General features: G+C 44.1%; 1 protein-coding gene across 3 annotated transcripts in view; it reads right to left on the minus strand.

Annotated features, from left to right (window-relative positions):
* The window catches only part of LOC131262006 (phosphopentomutase), a 63751-nt gene that overhangs the window by 3185 nt on the left and 40653 nt on the right, over positions 1-19913 (minus strand). For all 3 annotated transcript variants that reach the window (XM_058263898.1, XM_058263896.1, XM_058263895.1), the window contains 3 exons: positions 4021-4375; positions 3526-3788; positions 3143-3388 (listed from right to left, as the gene is read on the minus strand). In XM_058263898.1, coding sequence (XP_058119881.1) covers positions 3143-3388; positions 3526-3788; positions 4021-4086 — 575 coding nt within the window. In that variant the 5' untranslated portion in view covers positions 4087-4375. The remainder of the gene's footprint in view (positions 1-3142; positions 3389-3525; positions 3789-4020; positions 4376-19913) is intronic.

Here is a 19913-nt window from a genome sequence, read left to right on the forward strand (position 1 = left end):
TATAAAAAATGCGTTCATTGATAAAAAAAGCATTGATCCCTTGAATTTCATATATGTTCAAATCACAGGATATTTTTCATCTTTTTAATTCATCAATTTGGTTATTTGCTTTACCATGGTGTATTTAAACACAGGTGTATTTTACCTCAACCAGATTTAATACAAATTACACTTTTTAGAAATTGAAAAAAATCGTGATTTTCTTAGCAAATAAAGGCAGAAACTCCCAAACAGGCTATTACTTTGAACCTTAATGCACCAAATGAACTGATAAGAACAACAACCACTAGCAAAGGTAATTGAAAACTCAATAGTTTTGCTTAAGGGATGCGTATTATCCCAGAAACCTCTACTATCAGCAGTTGTCACTAAAGCATCATCGGATTAATTGTGGATTTACTCGAATATGATTACGTTATTATTAAGCACTCTTTTGTTGCGAATAAAGATTATAAGACTTTTTTATATTGCAAAACATTTTTCGATTTGCTACAGCTGATTTTAAACTGACATAAACATGAACGATTAGCTGTCACTTTAAGTCACTGAATTTCCCTCTCAGTTCGAAATTTTACAGGTAAAAAAAATTAAAGCCCATAAATATAAAGTAAAGTTTTGATATTATCTGTCAGAATTTAAGAAAAAAAATCACTTCATATTACTTTACGTAGTGGTTACTTATATTGTATGTAGCACCAAAGATACGATCGCGGCTCAATGCGTTGAAAATGTGAAAACGGGGTAGAAATTTATAAATTTCCTCGTAAAATATGCACACGATCTTGCCACGAAACATTCCTTGTTATTGCAATGAATCGATATGAACAATTTGGAAACAGTTTCTGAGCAAATTAAATGAAATAAGAATGACGGTTGGTAATAAGCGCAAAAATTATGTCTGCTGGCCAGAAATGTCTCTAAAAGCTAATTAAAAAAAGTCGTATTTTTTAAAGAAGAAATTAGATTATTTCTAAACCCTTTTTTCGGTAAAAGAGTAAATGAGGCCCCGGGCTAGATTCTCCTCTTCCTGCTGGTTCACATTAAGCGCCTGAAGCTAAGCAAAGCGCGACACATGCATTCGTTTCGATTTTTGAACGCTAACGGTTCGCTTAAAAGAACATAACGGTTTAAACTAATCACGCAGTGGAGGTTGAATGCGGGTTAACATACTTTTACATGTTAAGTTACTAGTAAGTAAACTATACCACACATGATGGACAGCATGAAACAATGAGTTTAGCCGAAGAAATGATTTGGAAACGGCGGCGCGCCCGCAGCGAGCGCAGCGAGCGGACTGCGCTAGGTCTACCGAAAAAGAGAGTTTGTTATAGTTTTGAGAAATAAGGGGGGCCCGTGGGCCCCCCTCATACCGCACCCCCTAGGTTGATTGCGTAGCAGAAATTAACGGTACACACTACGGTTCAAATATTCGTAGGTTGAATTTAACGAATTAATGTATCACCAATTGCATACATTCAGTTTAAACGTCCACAAGAGGTGTAGCCACGATCGAAAACATGGCGGCCGGGGCCTCATTTACTCTTTTACCCTTTTTTCTACTAGATTTATGTTTTAACCAAATATAGACTTAAAAAGTACCTCTAAAATGTAAATATCTTATCTTCAAGATTCCCACAAAAATGACACACGAAAACACCTTGAAATGTATCCGTTGTAACAGACGGTCAGCCAAGGAATGGACGGATCGAAATCAGCTAACTTTCGAAGAACTTGCAAACTTGTCCTAACTTTCCGTTAACTAATGCGTCAGTTGCAGCCCAAAGTATCCCAAGATGATGGTCGGGTTTGATTGTGTATATTAACACCACCGCACAACACTGCTGACCTGGAACCTTGAAATAAGTTCCACCATGCCAGAGCCGGCGTCCTGCGGTAACGAACAACCATCACAATCAACACCACCCCGTCCGCCCGTTCGTCCCGGGGCATTTCCGCCCAGCACGGTACACTCCCAAACTAATTTTCAAAGTGCTGAAACTACCATCCCACAATTAATTCCTACGGTTTCACCGGCCCGACGTCGAAGCCACAGGAAATGCTTGCCTTCTTCTGCTGCACACTGTTTGGCACGGTTCACAGAATGACCTCACCCACACAGCTTCCCTCCGTCGCGATCGTCACTTCTTTACAGGATATCACGTTGAAAGAATTGTGGGACTTATTCTTTAACCGAGCAGAGCTGCTGGTTTAGTTCTGAGTTGTTGCCAGCTGTTTTGCAGGAACGAAGCCGGATCAATAAGGAGAAGAAAGTTGCCATCGTCATCTTTTTTCCCCCCAAACCGCCAACAATAAGCACACAGAACAGCAGGGAGAAACACAAAAGCGGGCGTTCGAGTCGTGGCAGTAGAAAAAAAAACCGCCTTGGCACGCTAAGTAAAAGTTGTGAAGCACACTCTGGCGAGCTTCTGGCAATGGCGGTTATGGTGTCGGTAAGCTGTAGCTTTGCATTTCAATTAAAGTATTAACTTTAATTTACGGGATGATTTATGTAAACAGGAAGTAACACACCGAACTCTTCCAATAAAGCTGTGTGATGTGGTGCTTTCCTTTCTAAATCCCCAAAGTACGCTTTGTGCAGCTAGCTTCTTAAGCACTTTGTTATCCTTTTCATTAATTTGTAACCATCGACAAAACGGAGAGAATCCGGATGTAAAATGAAAAAAAAAAATTTAAAAGGTTCCCTTTAGAGAAAAGCATTATTCACATCTGCTTGGCAAAAGCATCATGTTTATATAACAGGGAATACCAAAAGTATTATTGGCTCTAACAATACGGCAACGTCCGTAATATCATAATAAATAAATCAATCCAATACTCTCGAAAGTAAAGTATCAGCGATCAGAAAATCTAAAAGTATATCATGGTAAACATAAACTTCCCAAATGAAGTAATATAATTAATTTTAGTTTATCATTTTGATTTAGTTTTCAGATAAAAACTAATAAAGTAACAGATTCAAAATAACAAAAGTTTCGTACAAAGTAGAACAAAAAAAGAATACAAAGTTCTTGTACAACAGATGAGCATTAAGCAAGATATGTTAGATCCAACAAGTAAACAAATACTATACCTTCAACTAACTGTATTAGTGAAACACAAATAAACTCCGTCTCGTACTTACTCCAAATTTTCCATGATGGACGTCTGTATGTTTTTGTCGTGCGGTGGAATGATCTGTGCACTGTTCGTCCAGTAGACCTTGTAGCCGTTGTCCTCCTTCGGGTTGTGGGATGCGGTCACCATAATGCCGGCCAAACACTTCAGCTCCAGCACGGCGAACGGCACGAACGGCGTGGCCACGGTCCGCCCATACAACCACACCGGGATGTTCTCGTGCAGGAACACGCACGCACTCAGCTCGGCGAACCTGTGCGAGAAGGCCAAGGATGTGTGTTAACATTACGATACAATGAACAGATGAATTTTATACACAATGTTCTTACACAACAAAGACCCAATCCTTAAGAATAGATATCACTCTCTGTCGGTTCCCAAAGACCTCACCTTTTGCTGTTGTACCGCCCATCGTACCCCAGTACCACGCCCCGCGATCGATCCTCCGCCGACGGGTAGCACTGCAGCAAGTACTTGGCCAATCCCTGCGCCGACTGGATGACCACCAAGTCGTTCATCGCGTTAAACCCGGCCTGCATAACACCGCGCAGCCCGGCCGTGCCGAACGTGAGCCGCTGCAGCAACCGTCCACCGAGCACCTTCCACTCCTTACGCTCCGCCAGGCTGCGGATCTCGTCCGCGGTTTTGTCATTCTGTGGATGGAAGGGGAGGGGGATGAAAAAAAGGTCGACAGGAGACGTATGAAAACCCCGTTCGGGGCTGCTTAACGGGACAGAAAATTTCATTTTGCCAAACGATTATTTTAAAATCTCTTCCGGGGTATCCCTTTCGGTCCATCGCCAACATCCGGGTGAGGGGCGGGGAAAAAAAAGACCAACATCGTGGTGGCAGATCACAACCGGTTCGGCGTTACGCTCCACTTACCTTATCCCATCGCAACCATTCGGCTATCCGTTGGTTCAGCTCGTCGGAACCGGAATCAAACTCCATCCTGCACCTTGCTCCAACCGCTTTTGCTCTTCGCCGCTATTGTTTGGGACTTATTTCCTATTTCGTTCTCCCTCTCGGTCCTAAGAGACGTTTGGAAACGGGATCGAACGAGGAAACCGAAGGGTCCAAGCGCACGCTGCTGCTGCTGACGGGATTATGTCACAAATCGTTCGGCTCCACGGTCCGTGAATCGTGAAAGCCTCGTGAAACCAAATAACACCTGTCTCTGCGGGGAGCGCACTCTGGCTGTGTATGCGTGAATAGTGGCTCAATCAAATGGTGGCGGGTACTGGAAATACACAACGGGCAGGGCATTAGATTAGAAACTGTGTCTGTATTAAGGCTGATCTCATATTTTTCTACGTTTATGTTGCAATATAACGTAAAGCTTCTACGTCATCGGCACCACTACTACCAGTCTACATCAAGCACGCCATCGACAATGGCGCGGTCTTCTTTCTTATCAATAGAACGCAAAACGGTACACGCGAACATCTCCACTTCCGCCAACATAGGCCACACGGGCGCACAAACGTCCATGCCGTGGATTGTAGCCTTGCCTTTTTTTTTTTTGTTAGTCGGCCCTGGATTGCGCCAATAATCGGTCACAATTGATACCGCAACACATCATCCGTCTGCCCAGCCAAGCGCGACGATAGCGTATTCCGGTTTCGTGGCAGGACGTTAACTATCTATACGCTTTCTTGCGCTTCAATAATTCCGCTTATCAAATACGCGGCATTGCGCGGGGTAGATACGAGAAAAGAGAGCCATCAAGGAAGCTAACCACCGGTTCTTCACCACCGGTGCGGTATGCTTTACGGCAATCAACCTATTAATCACACCAACAACTGACCACGAACCATTCAATGTCAAGTGCGAGTGATGAACGATGCCGCGAAACGGTCCGGCAACGGTCGTTGACTGGCAGTGAAATGAAATGGAATTCGGAAAGATCAGTTCCAGCGGTTGATGACTGTTTTCAAGGTTAAATATATGTAAATATGCATGATTAATTATAAATAAAAAATCATGAAGGTTTCTTTGGGAAGTGACTGTTATTATACATCAAATAAAGGACAAAATTGTTGTCGATGTTAAATGATCATAAAATATCTCATTAAAATTTTATTATTTGTAAAATATAACCAACGTTCATTGAAAAGAAAAATCCATCCTCATGAAGTAATAAAATCATTTCTAGAGTCATCTGTTGAAATTAACTGTGTTATCTGACAGAGTCTTGCTTGAGCATTTTCTTACGCTATGATCCGCTAAAGATCAAATATATTATCTTAAAATATTAATCTTTCGTTGGCGTACTTTATTTGTATAATCTTTTAAAACGTTTACTGCCACGTTGACTGAGTATCTTTTTCGGTAGTATTAAAAAAATACCCCCTAAAAGACGAAAATGCAAACAAAAAAAAGTATAGTAATATTAAAAACTCATTCATTGAGAAGCTTAATCTCGGCTTGGTGTTCGAAAACCGTCGGTTTGATAAATATTATAAAATTTTTCCAGGTCTTCAACCAACTCTGGATCAATTATTAAATATGTTTCAACTAGTGGATAAAGCCCTTTCCAAACATGTTTGTCACCTACTGCCATTGTTGAGCTTTCTATACAACTTCCAGAGAACCAGCTGTGAGATATAATTATCCATCACCCAGGAGTTGTTTATGCATTCCGACCGATCCATGATGAATGTCCAGAAAAATTGTATATGCAATTACGTTACCAAGTGAACCGACGTGAAAATTGAGTTACAAAGTTGTAAAAAACAGAACCACGCATCTCGTTTCCTATTGGAATGCATCTGACCGGCCGGAGGGTAAATAAAACTGCGCAAGATGATGTTGTCCGGTCGCATAGTTTGCAATTTAAATTGCATTTTTCCACCACCTTCCTCGCCTGAAAAGCATGCCCGTTCCAGTTGAACTCTATAAAAATGCACTAGCAACTGTTTTCACCAGAAGGGTAAGGTTAGAAAATTACGATGAAGTTGTTATGGTGCATATTATTATCGCCTTTTCTTGTTACCTTCGTCGAAACTGCTTCTGGTATGGTTGTTTCTATTGCATTGGGTTAAAAAGGGGGCGAACATTGAATTTCATCGTATCCGATAAAAAAAATGGCCACTAATTTAAAAACTCCCCTATTCCAACCGTTGCACAAATCGTTGGAATGTAGTAAAGCATTTTAAAAACTGCACTCGTAAATTGTGCAGTCATTTCAGTTTTTATGGTTTTATGAGCTTATTTTGGAGCTCGGCGCACGCAAACAACTTAATAAACTATTCCCTGTTCGCCCACGTCAAAATGCGCTACAATGTTACACCAAATAAATAACGCGCTTTTAAAAATGATTGATAGTAGTAAAACATTCCAAACGCAATTATAACTTTCTAGGCAAATTAATAAAACCACAAAAGGACCATATTACCAACCATTACATGCCGGGATGATGGGTCCCTGCTGGCAAAAACCTTGAAACAAGTCCCACTTGAAGCACATCAATCAACCAGTAAACAACATTCATTAATTTGTTTTCAATTACCGGCTGTTCTGCCAATTATTTCATCACCGACATTAGCAGACCCATAAGCAGGGAAAGCTCCTTTTGTTCCTTTTCCAAGGCGTCACAACATTTCATAATTATTTTAAAGGGAACGCAAGAAAGGAAGCAAAAAAACTGGGGGCGTCCTTAAAAAACGACCCTTAACCAATTAATCAGCCAGCCGTAGTGAATGCCACGGAATGCCGGTGGCGGAGGCTGTACTCATTTATCATAACGTTTCGACCCACTCGGAAATGAAAGAAAAAGGAAATTAAAGCCATCCCACTACGAACGGTATCCGGTCCACAAGTCAACAGTGGATGACAAACAGAATGGTCAAAGGATAACTAATCGCACAACCGTGTTATCCTCCGTGATAGGCGTGGGATGGTGGAAAGAAACTTCGCGATCGATTTTTCCTTTTTCTCGACCGAAACGTTTTGTATCGGAATATTTTTTTGTTCAACTCCGTTTGTTGAAAATGTTATCATTCTATTCAATAGCGAACAAGAGTGAGGTTAAATGGGCCAAAATTAAGCAAGTCAAACAATGCGGAGAAGCGAGTTTCTCGCAACCGTAAATGTGGATGATTGTTTAGGTTTTTTGCTAAAGGATGAATATCGAAAAAGATGACGCAGCCTTAAACCCTTCGCGTTCGTGATTATCTTTTTCGAAGAAACGAAAACGAAATCGGACCGGAAAAAATCCTTTCACCCCGGTGTGCGTGATTTTGTTCCGGGTGGATGAGTGATACTTACGCGAAGGATGCACGAAAAAAGAACCCGGAACATTTGGCGATGGCGAAAACGGAGTGATGGTGAAAGTCACAAAAGTCAAACCAGAATAAATAAATAAAAAATAATCCCTACCACTTCAAGCGATGCTTTCACGTGCGTCTTAGTAAGCATAGAGGTTTGCGGGCTTCAGTATGGCCTCTTCAAGAATCAACGGTTCTTGAATTGAATTGCTCGAGATTGGCCACCCAAGGCTACGGTGAGTATTGTGGAAAGCCGGAAAACTGCTTACATCACGAGATGAAATCGAATAATGATCATTGAGTACATTGCCTGAAAACGGTAGAGAAATTGGAGCAATGATGAGCAAAAACGCCCTGCACAAATCAAAAGAATAAATGTCAATTTTCGACATTTTAATCGGATCTCTTTCGCAGCCCATCCTCTGCATAGTGCGTAGAAAATTGAATAAAAATGCCTCCAACGGACCACCGCATTAATGTATATTAAAATGAAAGAGCATTGTTCATTGTAGTAACTTTATCAAATGCCATCAAAAGTACGCTTCATCTTAAATCCTACAATCCCGGGTAAGGACATGGACCTACTCTAACGAGATACATTCAAATTTAAGGCATCGCTTATCTGTTCGATCTCCAAACAGACCCTCGTTCTCCGCTGGCGGATTGCGGGGGAACATATTTGAACGAGATACGTTCGCCTAAACGAGCCTGTTATTTTATTCATGCAATGTTAGAAAAATAAACAACAAATACAGGAATCATCCACTCCCCCTCAACGTCAACGACAATCGACGGAACGAACAGAAAAATACACTAAGAACATAATACGGACAACCTCTTATCCCGCGGCAGTTTTGCGCTTTTACACGGCCGCTATTAAACGTAGGTACGGGAGGGGCGAAAAAAAAGCTGGGCAGGACGTTCCTGGTATCCGACAAGACCCTTAAAAAAATCGATGAACATCATGCAAAACGGGCTAAATGTCCTGCTCCCGACCCTTTTGATCTTGTGTCCCCGAAAAGTTAAAAAAACATTTTAAAGCTTTTCAAGAACATTTTTCCCCAATCTTTTTCAATTTCATCTTTTTTCGTCCTTTTTCTTCGTGCGGCTGTGCACAACTAAAGCATCGAAAAACTTTCCAAAGAACGAAAACAAAATTGCTTCGCACTGGTACGGACAGCTTACCGGGCATTTTCTTTTTCTTTTCTTGCCACCTCTCTTTGGCAGCACAAGCTTTTCCTTCAAAAAATGTCGGAATTGAACCGGGCCGATCAAATTCCCTTATTCCCTCATGGCTTATTTCCACCTCGATATTGCTTCATCGCGATGCCGGTTCGGTGCCGTTGCAACCGTGTACCGCAAACGAGAAGTCCGGCAGCCCACACAAAACTGGATCAGCGGACAGGACATATAGCCGGGACGGGATAAAATGAAGAAGTCGTGCCACAGAATCGTTTCTTCTCGATTTAGCCGATAAACAGGGCAGGTAAGGGGGAAGCAAAAAGGTCAATACAATTTCAATTTGCTCCTGAGAAGGGCAACAAAATCACCCCGGCAATGGTGGTTTTGCTATGCGAAAGCGATCCTACATAAGGCGAATGAGAGAACGCCTGGAATGTGTGTGTGTACCGCGTCGTGGAAAAAATAGACGTTCCATTGAACAGCTGCAATCGATACTTGATATCGCTCCAAAAAGCACGGTTATTGCTGGGAAGGATAAAAACGTTGCAGAAAACATCATTTATTTCAATTAGAAAATGAAACTAATAAGTAATCGTTATAAGAAGAAAATGTCACAAATAATCCCTTTAATTAAACAGTTTAACGTAGAGATTTAAAATTGCCATTATGTTTCAGATGAATAAACCGAAACGAATATGTAAAAAATAACACTTCTACAACTCTACTTCATTTCGAAAATAAGCTTGTAAGAAGAATCTTTCTGCCAAGCGTTATTTTTAAAAGAAATTAGAAATTAATTATTTTTGATAAATTTTGTTTATAAAAAAAATTCGAATACTTGTTTTTAAACCAAAAACAAATGGACTAAGCTTTCCTTAGTCTAATGTTCAACAACTACTACAACCTACCACTTTATTAGTGCAATACTACATGAGTTTCGTGACATGTTCCGAGAGGCCTGTCACCCACTATGTGGGCTATTGGTAGTCAACGTGGTAAAAAGGACCCTGAATATTGATTTGCAAAGAAAAATCCATGTGCAAGAGAGAGCATAAATGCTTGAAAATAAAAATTATGGCACAATCAATCAAATGAGTATTTTTAGCCACCTTCCAGCTAGCCTAGCAGCTTCCGTTATCAGACCTTCGGCCGGGCTTAATAAAGTGCAAACGTAGTACGGAAAGATTATCACCTCAGGTTATAATTAATGCTTCCTTTGCGTGACTGTGTTACCGAAAAATTTCCCACTTGCAGGTTGATGATATTTATCGCACTTTGTCAGCTTCGCAACCGGGCCTCCGTGTCCCAGGAGGGAAAACGCTCGATAAGGTACCGGCCGAAACGGAATGTCCTTGCCCATAAATCACAACCACGATGGACACTTACCGGCAGTCGTCGTACAAATCCGGCCGAGCTGCGAAACCGTGTTCCACTGTGTTTCGGAACGATAATGATTTGGGAATGTGCAAAAATAGGCCTCAAACTCGAGAAGTCGTTTCTACGCCGTGGGAAATCCTAGCCGAACGCGGGGCTGTTGGAGTGACTCCGTTTAATTTTTCTCCGGTCACTATCGAACACACTGCCGGAAGTTTTGTTTACACGAACTGTCACCTCACTGCGACAACGATCTCGACAAACAGCTCACCCTCTTCACACGCAATCGCACACAGACATGCGAGCACTGTCAGCTGGTGCTGCCGTTTTGACAGCTAGCAAACAATTCACAGCTTGTACTTTTGCACCATTTATCGACGCACTAATCAAAACACTACCAGCAGAAAGGCAAATGGAACAGTTGGATTAACACAAGAAAAGATGAATCCCAAAATGGTACCTTCGATCAGAAAGTCGTCTTTGTTCTTCAACGAAAGGAGCTTTCTTGCAACACCGACTAGAGCCGATCATTAAAAACGCAACCAGCGAACGGATGAAGGCTCGACGAACTGATCACGCGGTCTGAAAACGTTGCTCACAACGAAAACATAACCTAATCTCTCCGGCGAGCACTATTGATTTTCGAGCGACCGTTGGTGCCATGATTCAAACGGATGCTAGTTGTAGAAGAAAAGTATTGCGATTGGCATTTTTTTTTCATTGACTAAGTAAAATCTAAATGAGCCGTAAACTAGTAAAAATACAATGCACACGTCACAATCACATTAATGTTTCCAAAACATCACAACTTTGTACGTAGTAAACTTTGTACACGATAGCTTGCGACTATTTTTAACAATGCTCACCAGTTTCTTATCAATCATCCTCTTCTACCGTTTTTGTTGATGTTTGGATTGCTCGTAATAGAAAACCTCATACACAAACAGCGCTTATCGAAAAGTGTTTTACAGAAGAAAAAGGTACCATATAAGAGGTTCCAACTGTGCGTTTCTTTTTTCATGTTCCTTCGCTTAGAGTTTAATGGTTTGCGAGTTCTATGCTGTGCGTGATCGTTTTGAACCCGACATGTTGCGATCCGTGTTTTTAAATTGTATTCGTGGGATGCAACCTATAACCCGTGATTTTTCAACTAGAATAAAGCTATGTATTGTACCGTATTATATTTTAAGGAGGCCAAACATAGTTCGGAAACGGCAACCATTCGTTTTATACTTTGAAGATTTCAAATAAAGCGCGTACTCATCGTCAAAAAGAGTCTACTGGGTCTAAAAGAAAACATTGCAAAGCTGATAGTAACATTCTTATACCTATTTAGCGCAATGATAAACACGATAATTCGACAATATCAAACAAGCACCACAACAAAAAGCTCCGAATCATCCCTCCAGGGAGATCCGGCGAAAAGCCTGTGTTTGCAGAGGCCGCAGTAAAAGTGCAGTGCAGTGGTGTTTACCCGTGCTTCCCTCTCGATCCGAGCATGCGCTTCTGCTGCTTCCTCCTCGGGGTTCGGGGAAAGGTTGTTTATGAATGGCAAACACGCTCACCCGGAGCCGAGGGACAATGTGGCATCCGACATTCTGCGCTCCAGGAGCGGCACGAAACGTCAAGCTCCTGCCGAGAAACAGGCACTACTGCTGGGGGAGCGCTTCCCGTAGTAGATCGGCACATTCGAGCAGTCCGAACGGGAGCTGCTCGAACGCTGCGCTATCAACCGAACGGCGATTATCGGAGGTTCGCGTGTAGTCTACCTTCTGGCTAAAAGCCGCCTCGGTCCCGCAGCACGGTCGGAGTGAACCTTCAACCATCGTTGCGCTCGGGTCGGTTGCTGGACCCAGGTCGTCCTCGTCGTCGGCTGGCTTGCCAGTTGGTCTTTCACGCCGCATCGACGCGTCGCCGCGTGTCACGTTGGGTTCCGTTTTTTTGGAGTGCGCGTTGCTGGTGGTAGTAGTGTAGTGTGCCGTAGTGTGTATGTGGGCGCCGTAGCGCGAAGATAATGCTGCATTTTGATGCGTGATTTTCCTATCCTGCCGTTCTCGCACTCCGCACCCGCGACCCCATGGCGACGGCTTCGTTTGGTTTGGCTGGCGGGGACCGTTTCGCCGTTCGGTCCGAAAGTGTATCGCAGTTATCCTGGGGCTAAAGATTAGTTAGTGTCTCGTAAGGATTCCGCACGTTTTGGTACGGGCGGTGGGCAATTCGGGTTTACGAGCCAACGGTCATCCCCCATCCCGGCCAATTATACGTATCAGGGCAGGTCCGTAAGTGATTATTTGCGACGGGAAAGAAAGTTACTTAAACCACCTCCCCCTTACTCACTTGCAAATAAAATAAACCGACACACTAATAGGAGTTTGGGAGTAGCCCACGGATTGCAGGTTTATTTTTGACGAAATAAATTGGCATGCAGTAACATTTATACCAAGTGCGATAAAGAATACCCCTTCCTGAGTGCAAATAAAATCGTGTTGTAAAATACTTATTAACAAATGGTTTTAAAAAGAGAAAACCATCTGTGAAAAGAAGCATTACCGAGTAAATAAATGAAGCATTCCCGGATGCACTGCAGACTTTCAATGTTCGGTCGCAGACCATAATGCAGTTCCTGGTCGGATGGTTTTGTTGTTCAACAATGTTTACACGAGCGCTGGTAAAACGAAGGCTACCGAGAAAACTCCTTTCCCTGTGCATGTGCAGATAAGCAACGGTTTGATGCATCGTCAAGGGCCAACAACAGGAAAAACCCGTGCAGATTTACCAACTCGACAGTGAAACAAAACCGCACCACGTGTGCATCCGAGTTCGTCTGTGTGTATGTGTTGTTGTTGCATGTGTCTGTGCGTGCATGCTTTTCCGTGCAACTCCAGTTTGAGTGTGTGCGAGCGAGCGTGACGAAGCAGAAGGAGTCAAAAACAAAACAGGAGTGAACGGTGCGAAGCGAAGGAAAACCCAGCACGCGATACGGGAAAGCGTAAGTATTGGTGCACAGCATTATTTGATGCGGGCACAGTAAAAGGGATTGTGAAAAGGATGAAGAAAGAACGCTACGTCGTCGTGTTCTCACGTGGTTTTCCCCCTCATCAACTCCCCTCCCAAGACCCCTTCTTTGCCACCCGATACACTGTTGCGCCTTTCCGGGACGAGCCCAAAAAGTTTTCCACGGCACGTCACATGGCATCGGCCACATTTTGAATGTGTGTGTGTTTCGTTTGTAAAGGCAGTTTCGTTTTGTGTTTTCGCTCTTTTACTATTCGCCACTATGCTCGGTTTCGTGCAAACCACAAACCGGTTCAAATGGGACCGTTGGCCTCGGCTGAGTTTTCCACCCGGTTAGGGAAAAGCCCGATAGACCGCAAGTAAGTGGTGGACCAGAAAATAAATCACGGCAAAAAACTACACCTTGTACGAACGCCTTCCATTGCCTTCCGCCACGTAATGAATAATCGGTATCGTCGATCGGTAATGGTGAAACCCTAGCGTGTATAGCCGTTGTGTGGCGTATCATGTTTCTTTTTAAATGGCTTCCCTCGGGAAAGCTTGTGCGCCCTCAGTGCTATCGTGTATCGGGTGTCTTGGTGGCCTTAATTAGTGGAAGTGTGAAAGTGGAACACGATCAAGGGCGCCGCTGAAGCGCACCGGACCGAAACCGATCCACGGACGGGAGAACCCGGATGGGGCGTTCAAGTACCAGGCGCCTCCATTGGGACACATTTCCCGATCGTAATAGGCGTCGGACGGTGTAGTCCCGACGGTACCGAGGAACGTGTTTTGGTTCTTGATGGACAATGTTTCAATCACACGGCTTAAAATATTCTTTCTAAGCGCGAGCACACAGCTTTTATTCTCGGGAGGAAATTCAATTTCAGCTGCCGGGTAATTTTTCATTTAAACTCCAAGTGGGGTAGAATTGACAACAGGGGAGTAAGGCATTCAATTTCCTTCGCCCGTTCCATTACCCCATTAAATAAACATCAAACGCTTTTATTTCACTTGACAGATTGGTGGCCATTTTCTATACCGTCGGCTCGTCCTTATCGTGCAGATTATATCAGTATCGCCATAAATAGAGCATTGACTTCTGTCGGCATGGACGGAGCACGGATACATTCAAAAGCTGGTATCGAATCGTAGCGTTCCACACAAATTAACAGACATTTCTACTGAGCGTGCCATAGCACAAATCGATGATGTTGGCTTTGATGGGGAGGAAATTTCAATCAATCTATTCAAACAACCGGGAGCGGAATGAAAATATTAATTTTTTCGAAAAACAAAACACAAAACATCATTTTCCAAGCTCTGCAAACCAAAAACATTTCCAATGATGAGAAGGATGTTTGATTTCAATTTTAGGGTCAGGCTATAAACAGCTTGTTTTTGGCCAACCTGACTCTCGAATCCATTAAAATTCGCTACATTGCTTCACTCACGCTACGCAATGGAATGATTTAGATCCTAATTTGATACCATCAGAACGTCTGCCGTCATGCCGTAGCTACTTGTGCTAAATCGTGTGTGACTGCGCCAGATGAATATGATACGCCCTACGTGGCATGATCAAAACGTCGACGAGAAGTAGGAGTGCTATTCCTAGAAAGTCATTATTTAGCATTATCACATTCCATCTGATGGTAATGTCTGATATCATCCAGCACGATACCCGAATTAAAATGGACGGCGAAGAGGGGCGGAGGGAAGTAGACTATGCGAGGCTTAGCAACATAAATAAATCGCAACCGTATCATAACGAATGTGACATTTGTCACAAGAATGTCGGTGCTGACAAAAACCGCATACACACACACACACACACAAGGACCGCCGGTTGCCCAAAGTCAACAAAGGCCAGTTATTATAACAATCAGCCAGCAAAACAGCACAGCTAAACCCATCCTCGCATGCCGAGACTCGGCCTAGCACAAGATAAAACGATGCCAGCGGGCCGATTTTGGGGCACTTCTTGTTGTAGGGTAAAAAGATCTACCCGGGATGATTTATGCTGCCAGCGGTGGTGGTGGAGAATGGAGAAAAAACAGTCGTTTTATTTGGAGAAAGGAAAACCGATACCGCCACCGGAAAACAAACAGAGGAGCGGGAGTGGCAAGAGAAAAGAAAGGAGGTAAAGAAATGACCGTATGAAACGACTGTTAAAAGGCAGTGAAGCGTCAGTTCGCAGACATATCCAACTAGTGAGCTAAATAATTAGCAGCAGAAGGCCAGATGATGCTGTTTTCTCTTCGGTTGGTCCATGAAAAGCAACCGATTCCCGGTACCAGAAGTAATGTGGACAGCTGGGCAAACAGTTTCCTTCCTCGGTGCTCATGTTCCGAACTCCGGACACGTCAACGGCCGTCCATCAAGTGGCGAGCATCGGGTGGCGTTACAGCTCCATAAGGGTTTCTTTTCAGGACACGCACCCACACCATCACCCTTGCTGCCCAGGGAGACATGATTGGGGCTAATGAAGGACGACATGACCGTCAAAAGACAATCGGACGGGACGGTTCGGGCTTCAATTGAAAGATAAATGTGTGTTTTGCTCTCGAATTGCATTACACTTCTCGGGAAAAGCTCGGCAAATGTGGTTGGAAATAAAATTAATTTCCCCAATTGACATCCTGCAAACAGGCAGGCAGTGGGATGTAATTGATCTTGATTGGAACGTACGCCTCTTTCGGAAACGTCGATCGTCCTAGGGAAAAACATTTCCCGAGCAAACATCGCTCGAGAAAGCGTTTATTCGTGACGTTGGGCGGAAGTAGAATATTATCGATTTCCGGCTTATCAGGGTGGAATTGATAATCAGTTCTCGCTGGGGTCTGGAACTCTGATCCTCCAACTCACACACACTTACACATGAACTCCGACATGTGTCAGTCGAGCCACATTTTCGCATCCTTTCCTGGATGCACATAATGGCCCTGCCAGAACAATTTCTCCAACTCGGTTCCGTGCGATGAGAATCTTGTTAGTTAGCGCCCCTACCCAGATTATACACACCCTGAGCATGGAAGGTACCACGCTTATCCACCGGCGTACGACATGGATCTTCCCTCTTGCGAGAAACTTCTGGGAAAAGTGTCTCCCTGGATGCCCTGCTTTTCACAGCGCGGACAGAAAGATGCCACTTCTAGCTTCAAAAGCAGGAAGCCTCTGAATCATTTATGTCGCAAAGATACTGGCCTCCATCCCGACACGGCCCAAGGAGGTCCTCATGTGCTCTCAAGTGCCATCCTGATGGGTGTCCCCTCCTTATGCTACTAGTTGTTTGCTTCCCTTGTGTGTGTGTGTGTGTGTGTGTGTGTGTGTGTATAAGGTTGAAGCCATGTATGTTGGCGCACCTGCCGGCCACAATGCGGAACGAGTTACGTGCATCCCCACACGGGGGGAAGGACCGTACAAAAAGTTTAACATACCCTCAAGGCATGTTGTCACATCATGCCCGCCCTCCCCCGGTCCGTCCTCATCCAACTTCCCAATCACTTCCGCTTCGTTCAATCGCGACGAAACTTCATCGCAACTTATCTGTACTTCGATTCAGCGCCAGGAAAATTCCGTTTACACTTTGTCCGCCTGCCACTCGCGCCTCAACAGTATCTTCCATCTTGATCACAAAACATGGGAACACACACACGGACACACAAAGGCACACTTGCCACGACTAAGCAACCTAACAAACGCCTGTCATGTGCTAGGCGAGCTTTTGTGTACGCGAAACGAAAAACGTTTTGTACGACAATGTGTCTTCAAACCGAAAGCAAAAAAGCGAGGAGAAAAAGGACTCCAGACGGAAGTCTTTCAGTAAAACACTTACAACTTTTGGGCCCGACGAAGAGGCTACAGTAACCATTGGATACGGAAGAAGAACGGTTCGGAAGGGGGGAAGAGAAAATTGCCAACCAAGTGGTAGAAATAATTCAAGCGATGGCTTTTGGTAAGACATCTCCGAGCCCATTGGAATGATTGTAGAGACAAAAACAGGGAACTAGCATTAATTCATCCATGTAAGAGTGAGATCAACTTCACCGGAAGTTGTGAAATCGGGGAGCGGGAACTTCCTGCTCGAACCGAATCGATTGAACCGACGAAATAAATTGTCCATGATAAATACATAAATAACTGCAAATATATGATCATGCCCGGGCCGTGGGCGGGAGAATGAATTGGTCAATCAGTGCTCGTCTTGTCGCTGGGAAACTCCGACCACCCTCTCCCAACCACCTACCCGCCCCGCAAAAACCGGGGCAGTAAAAATGAAATCGTAAAGGCACATGACGGGAACGGTGGACGGAAATTGAACAAACATTAAATTTTATCCCGGTCCTCCGGTGTGCGTAAATTGAATCTTGGACCTTTTTTTTTACTTGGGGCGGGTAGGAAAAAGTGCGTGCCCATAAATCGGCCACCCAACCATTGGGTTGCGTGCGGGAAAATGGATGTTTGGCGAAAATTAATTTCCCCACCATTGCCCGTAATAAGCCGCATGTGGGTTGCGTGATGGGAGCGTATTATTAGAAAATGGACCATTAATCCGGGTACGATTCGGGCAGAAAGTTTGATAAAAAAGAGGTTCGGTTGTTGCTAAATTTTGTTCCATTTAGCAGCCGGTTCGTGTGTGGCAAAATATGCAATGAAACGTAAATACAACTCCCAAACTCCAGCGAAGAAAAGAACCGATATTTAACCTGTTCATTTCACGATCATCTGTTGATGATGGAGTCAGCAAATGTTGTATTTTCCATGGCAAAGCAGCACCATCAAAACCGAACAGAAAACACCCTTGACGAGCACAATTCATTCGACTGCTATCACCTCGCGTTGATTGGATTTCTATCTTCCATCACTTGGTGTTAGACGAATCCGTTCCATTGATAAACACACCGTTGGCCGTCGTTCCGACATGGGGAAAGGAAAACATTTGTGAAAAAGGACAAAATAATCGAGCTCATTATGGATGCGGGACCGCCGACGACGTGCCAGTTCCGAAATCAACGAACCATCAGCAAAAAAAAACCCGTATCTCCCGGGGAATGGGTGGGCGTGGAAATAAAACGCAACATGAATGAAGGAAAAAAAGATATCTCAACAGATTGATGTGGGCGGAAGGAGTGATGGGATGGTTAAGAAAGGATCCATTTTACTTTTCTTTTTTTTTTGTAATCCTCAATTCTGGGAAGACACAAACCGACTTGTTGTTTCGGTGTGTGATTTTTTCTTGCCATAGCGTCAAAAACCGCACGCCATGAGTTCACCTGCGTTCGAGCGAACCGGCAAAATGACGTGCTCCACACATCCGTTTGACATACTTGACGAAAAGAGAACAACATTTTCTTTCCCCCCGTCCGGAATACCACGAAACCTTTCCCGGGTTTTAACTTCAACCTTCGGTACACCCGGCACGGAAGCGACAAAAATCACAATTCGGAAAACGAACGAACTGACTCAAAAGGCCCAACTGGGAACCACATTGTGGCCGGAAAAGGTATGCACATTTCCTACCTACGCGGGCACGACGACCTTCTTCCTCAGTTCGCTCAAATCCCTTTAAGGCAGTGATTTACCAAAACACCGACTGGAGAGCTCGAAGCTCCAAAACCAAAAAAAAAAAAAAAAACGGGTCGAAATAGAAAGGACAACCTTCTTGTATTTTTCGGAATGTTCGACGGAAGAGCAACACAAAAAACACACCCGGTTGAAGGATATGTCATCTATCAACGGCCGTTCACAGGTGGGACAGCAGCGTGGATGAGTGTGAGTGAGTGGTCGGAAGGAAGGATAAAGGTTTCCTGTGCCGGCGGCAAATCCCGAACTGAACGAGCCTGTCACCGGCACGAGGGCAACATTTGACGCACACTTTCTTCGAACGGGGCGAGGAGTGTTAGGAAAAGATTGAACAACCTACCGCCACTTCAGGCCATTCCTCCACAAAGTTCGACGTACATCCTTATTGCGTAGGTGGCGGAAATGCTATTTTTAAAGTCGAAAAGCCTATAGCCCACGCCGAAGCCGAAAGTCGTTCGGCCGTTATCTTGAAACATTTAAATGCGATACAACGATTCCCGCCCCGAAACAGTTGGTTGGGAGAATTTTGGCAGACGATGGAGTCCCTCGGAAATTTTGGGATAATTATTCAAAGCTTTCCATCCTGGGATGGATTCGGTGTTACCTTTCGGCCGGGTTCTGGTTGCTTCGCTTTGATCTTGCTAGTGCATTCCCCGGCCAAAACCCACGGGCACATACTTAGCTAGGATCATACACTCCAAAATGAGCTCTAAAGTTCCCGATATGCTCAACCTTTCGCAAGGATGGGATGATTAATGTAAGCTAGGGACAGGGGCGGGGGGGTGGCTTGATATTTCATACCAAAACCGGGAACCAGAGGAGCCACGGAGGTGGGGGTGACTAACCACACGATTCAGCAGAAGGCCAACCCGGTTCGGCTGCCATAACACTGACAGATAACATGCGACGGTAGCGAAAAAGTGAGCAGCAAAAACTCGGGTTTGAGCGAGAAAATGAAAAGCTTGCAGAAAATTTATTTCTCGTATTTCAACACTTTCCCTAGCCCCTTCGTTGTAATACTTGGAAAACGGAAAAAAGGAACATGGTTGGGAAGTTCACCCCGCTACCTTGGACGCACCCGCAAGCGGGGAGGAGTCATAACTTTACGCCGGAACGAGATGATCCGGCGTGGCAAAATGAACCTAAAACAAACACACACACACACATACAGTTGCACACGGATGAGTGAAACAAAACTGCACCACCGTTGCACGATGCAGTGATTTTCCACCGAGGGTACGAAGGAAAAATGATGTCCGTGTTGGTGTAAAAACGGAAGTTTGGGAGAAAACAAAGTAGATAATCATAAACGGTTCACAGTGTGACCCCGCGCGTGTGTTGGGTTTCCTTTTTTCCCAACTGAACCGACGTAGA

Source organism: Anopheles coustani, chromosome 2 (assembly GCF_943734705.1).
Source record: "Anopheles coustani chromosome 2, idAnoCousDA_361_x.2, whole genome shotgun sequence".
In the NCBI taxonomy this organism is placed as follows: Eukaryota; Metazoa; Arthropoda; class Insecta; order Diptera; family Culicidae; genus Anopheles; species Anopheles coustani.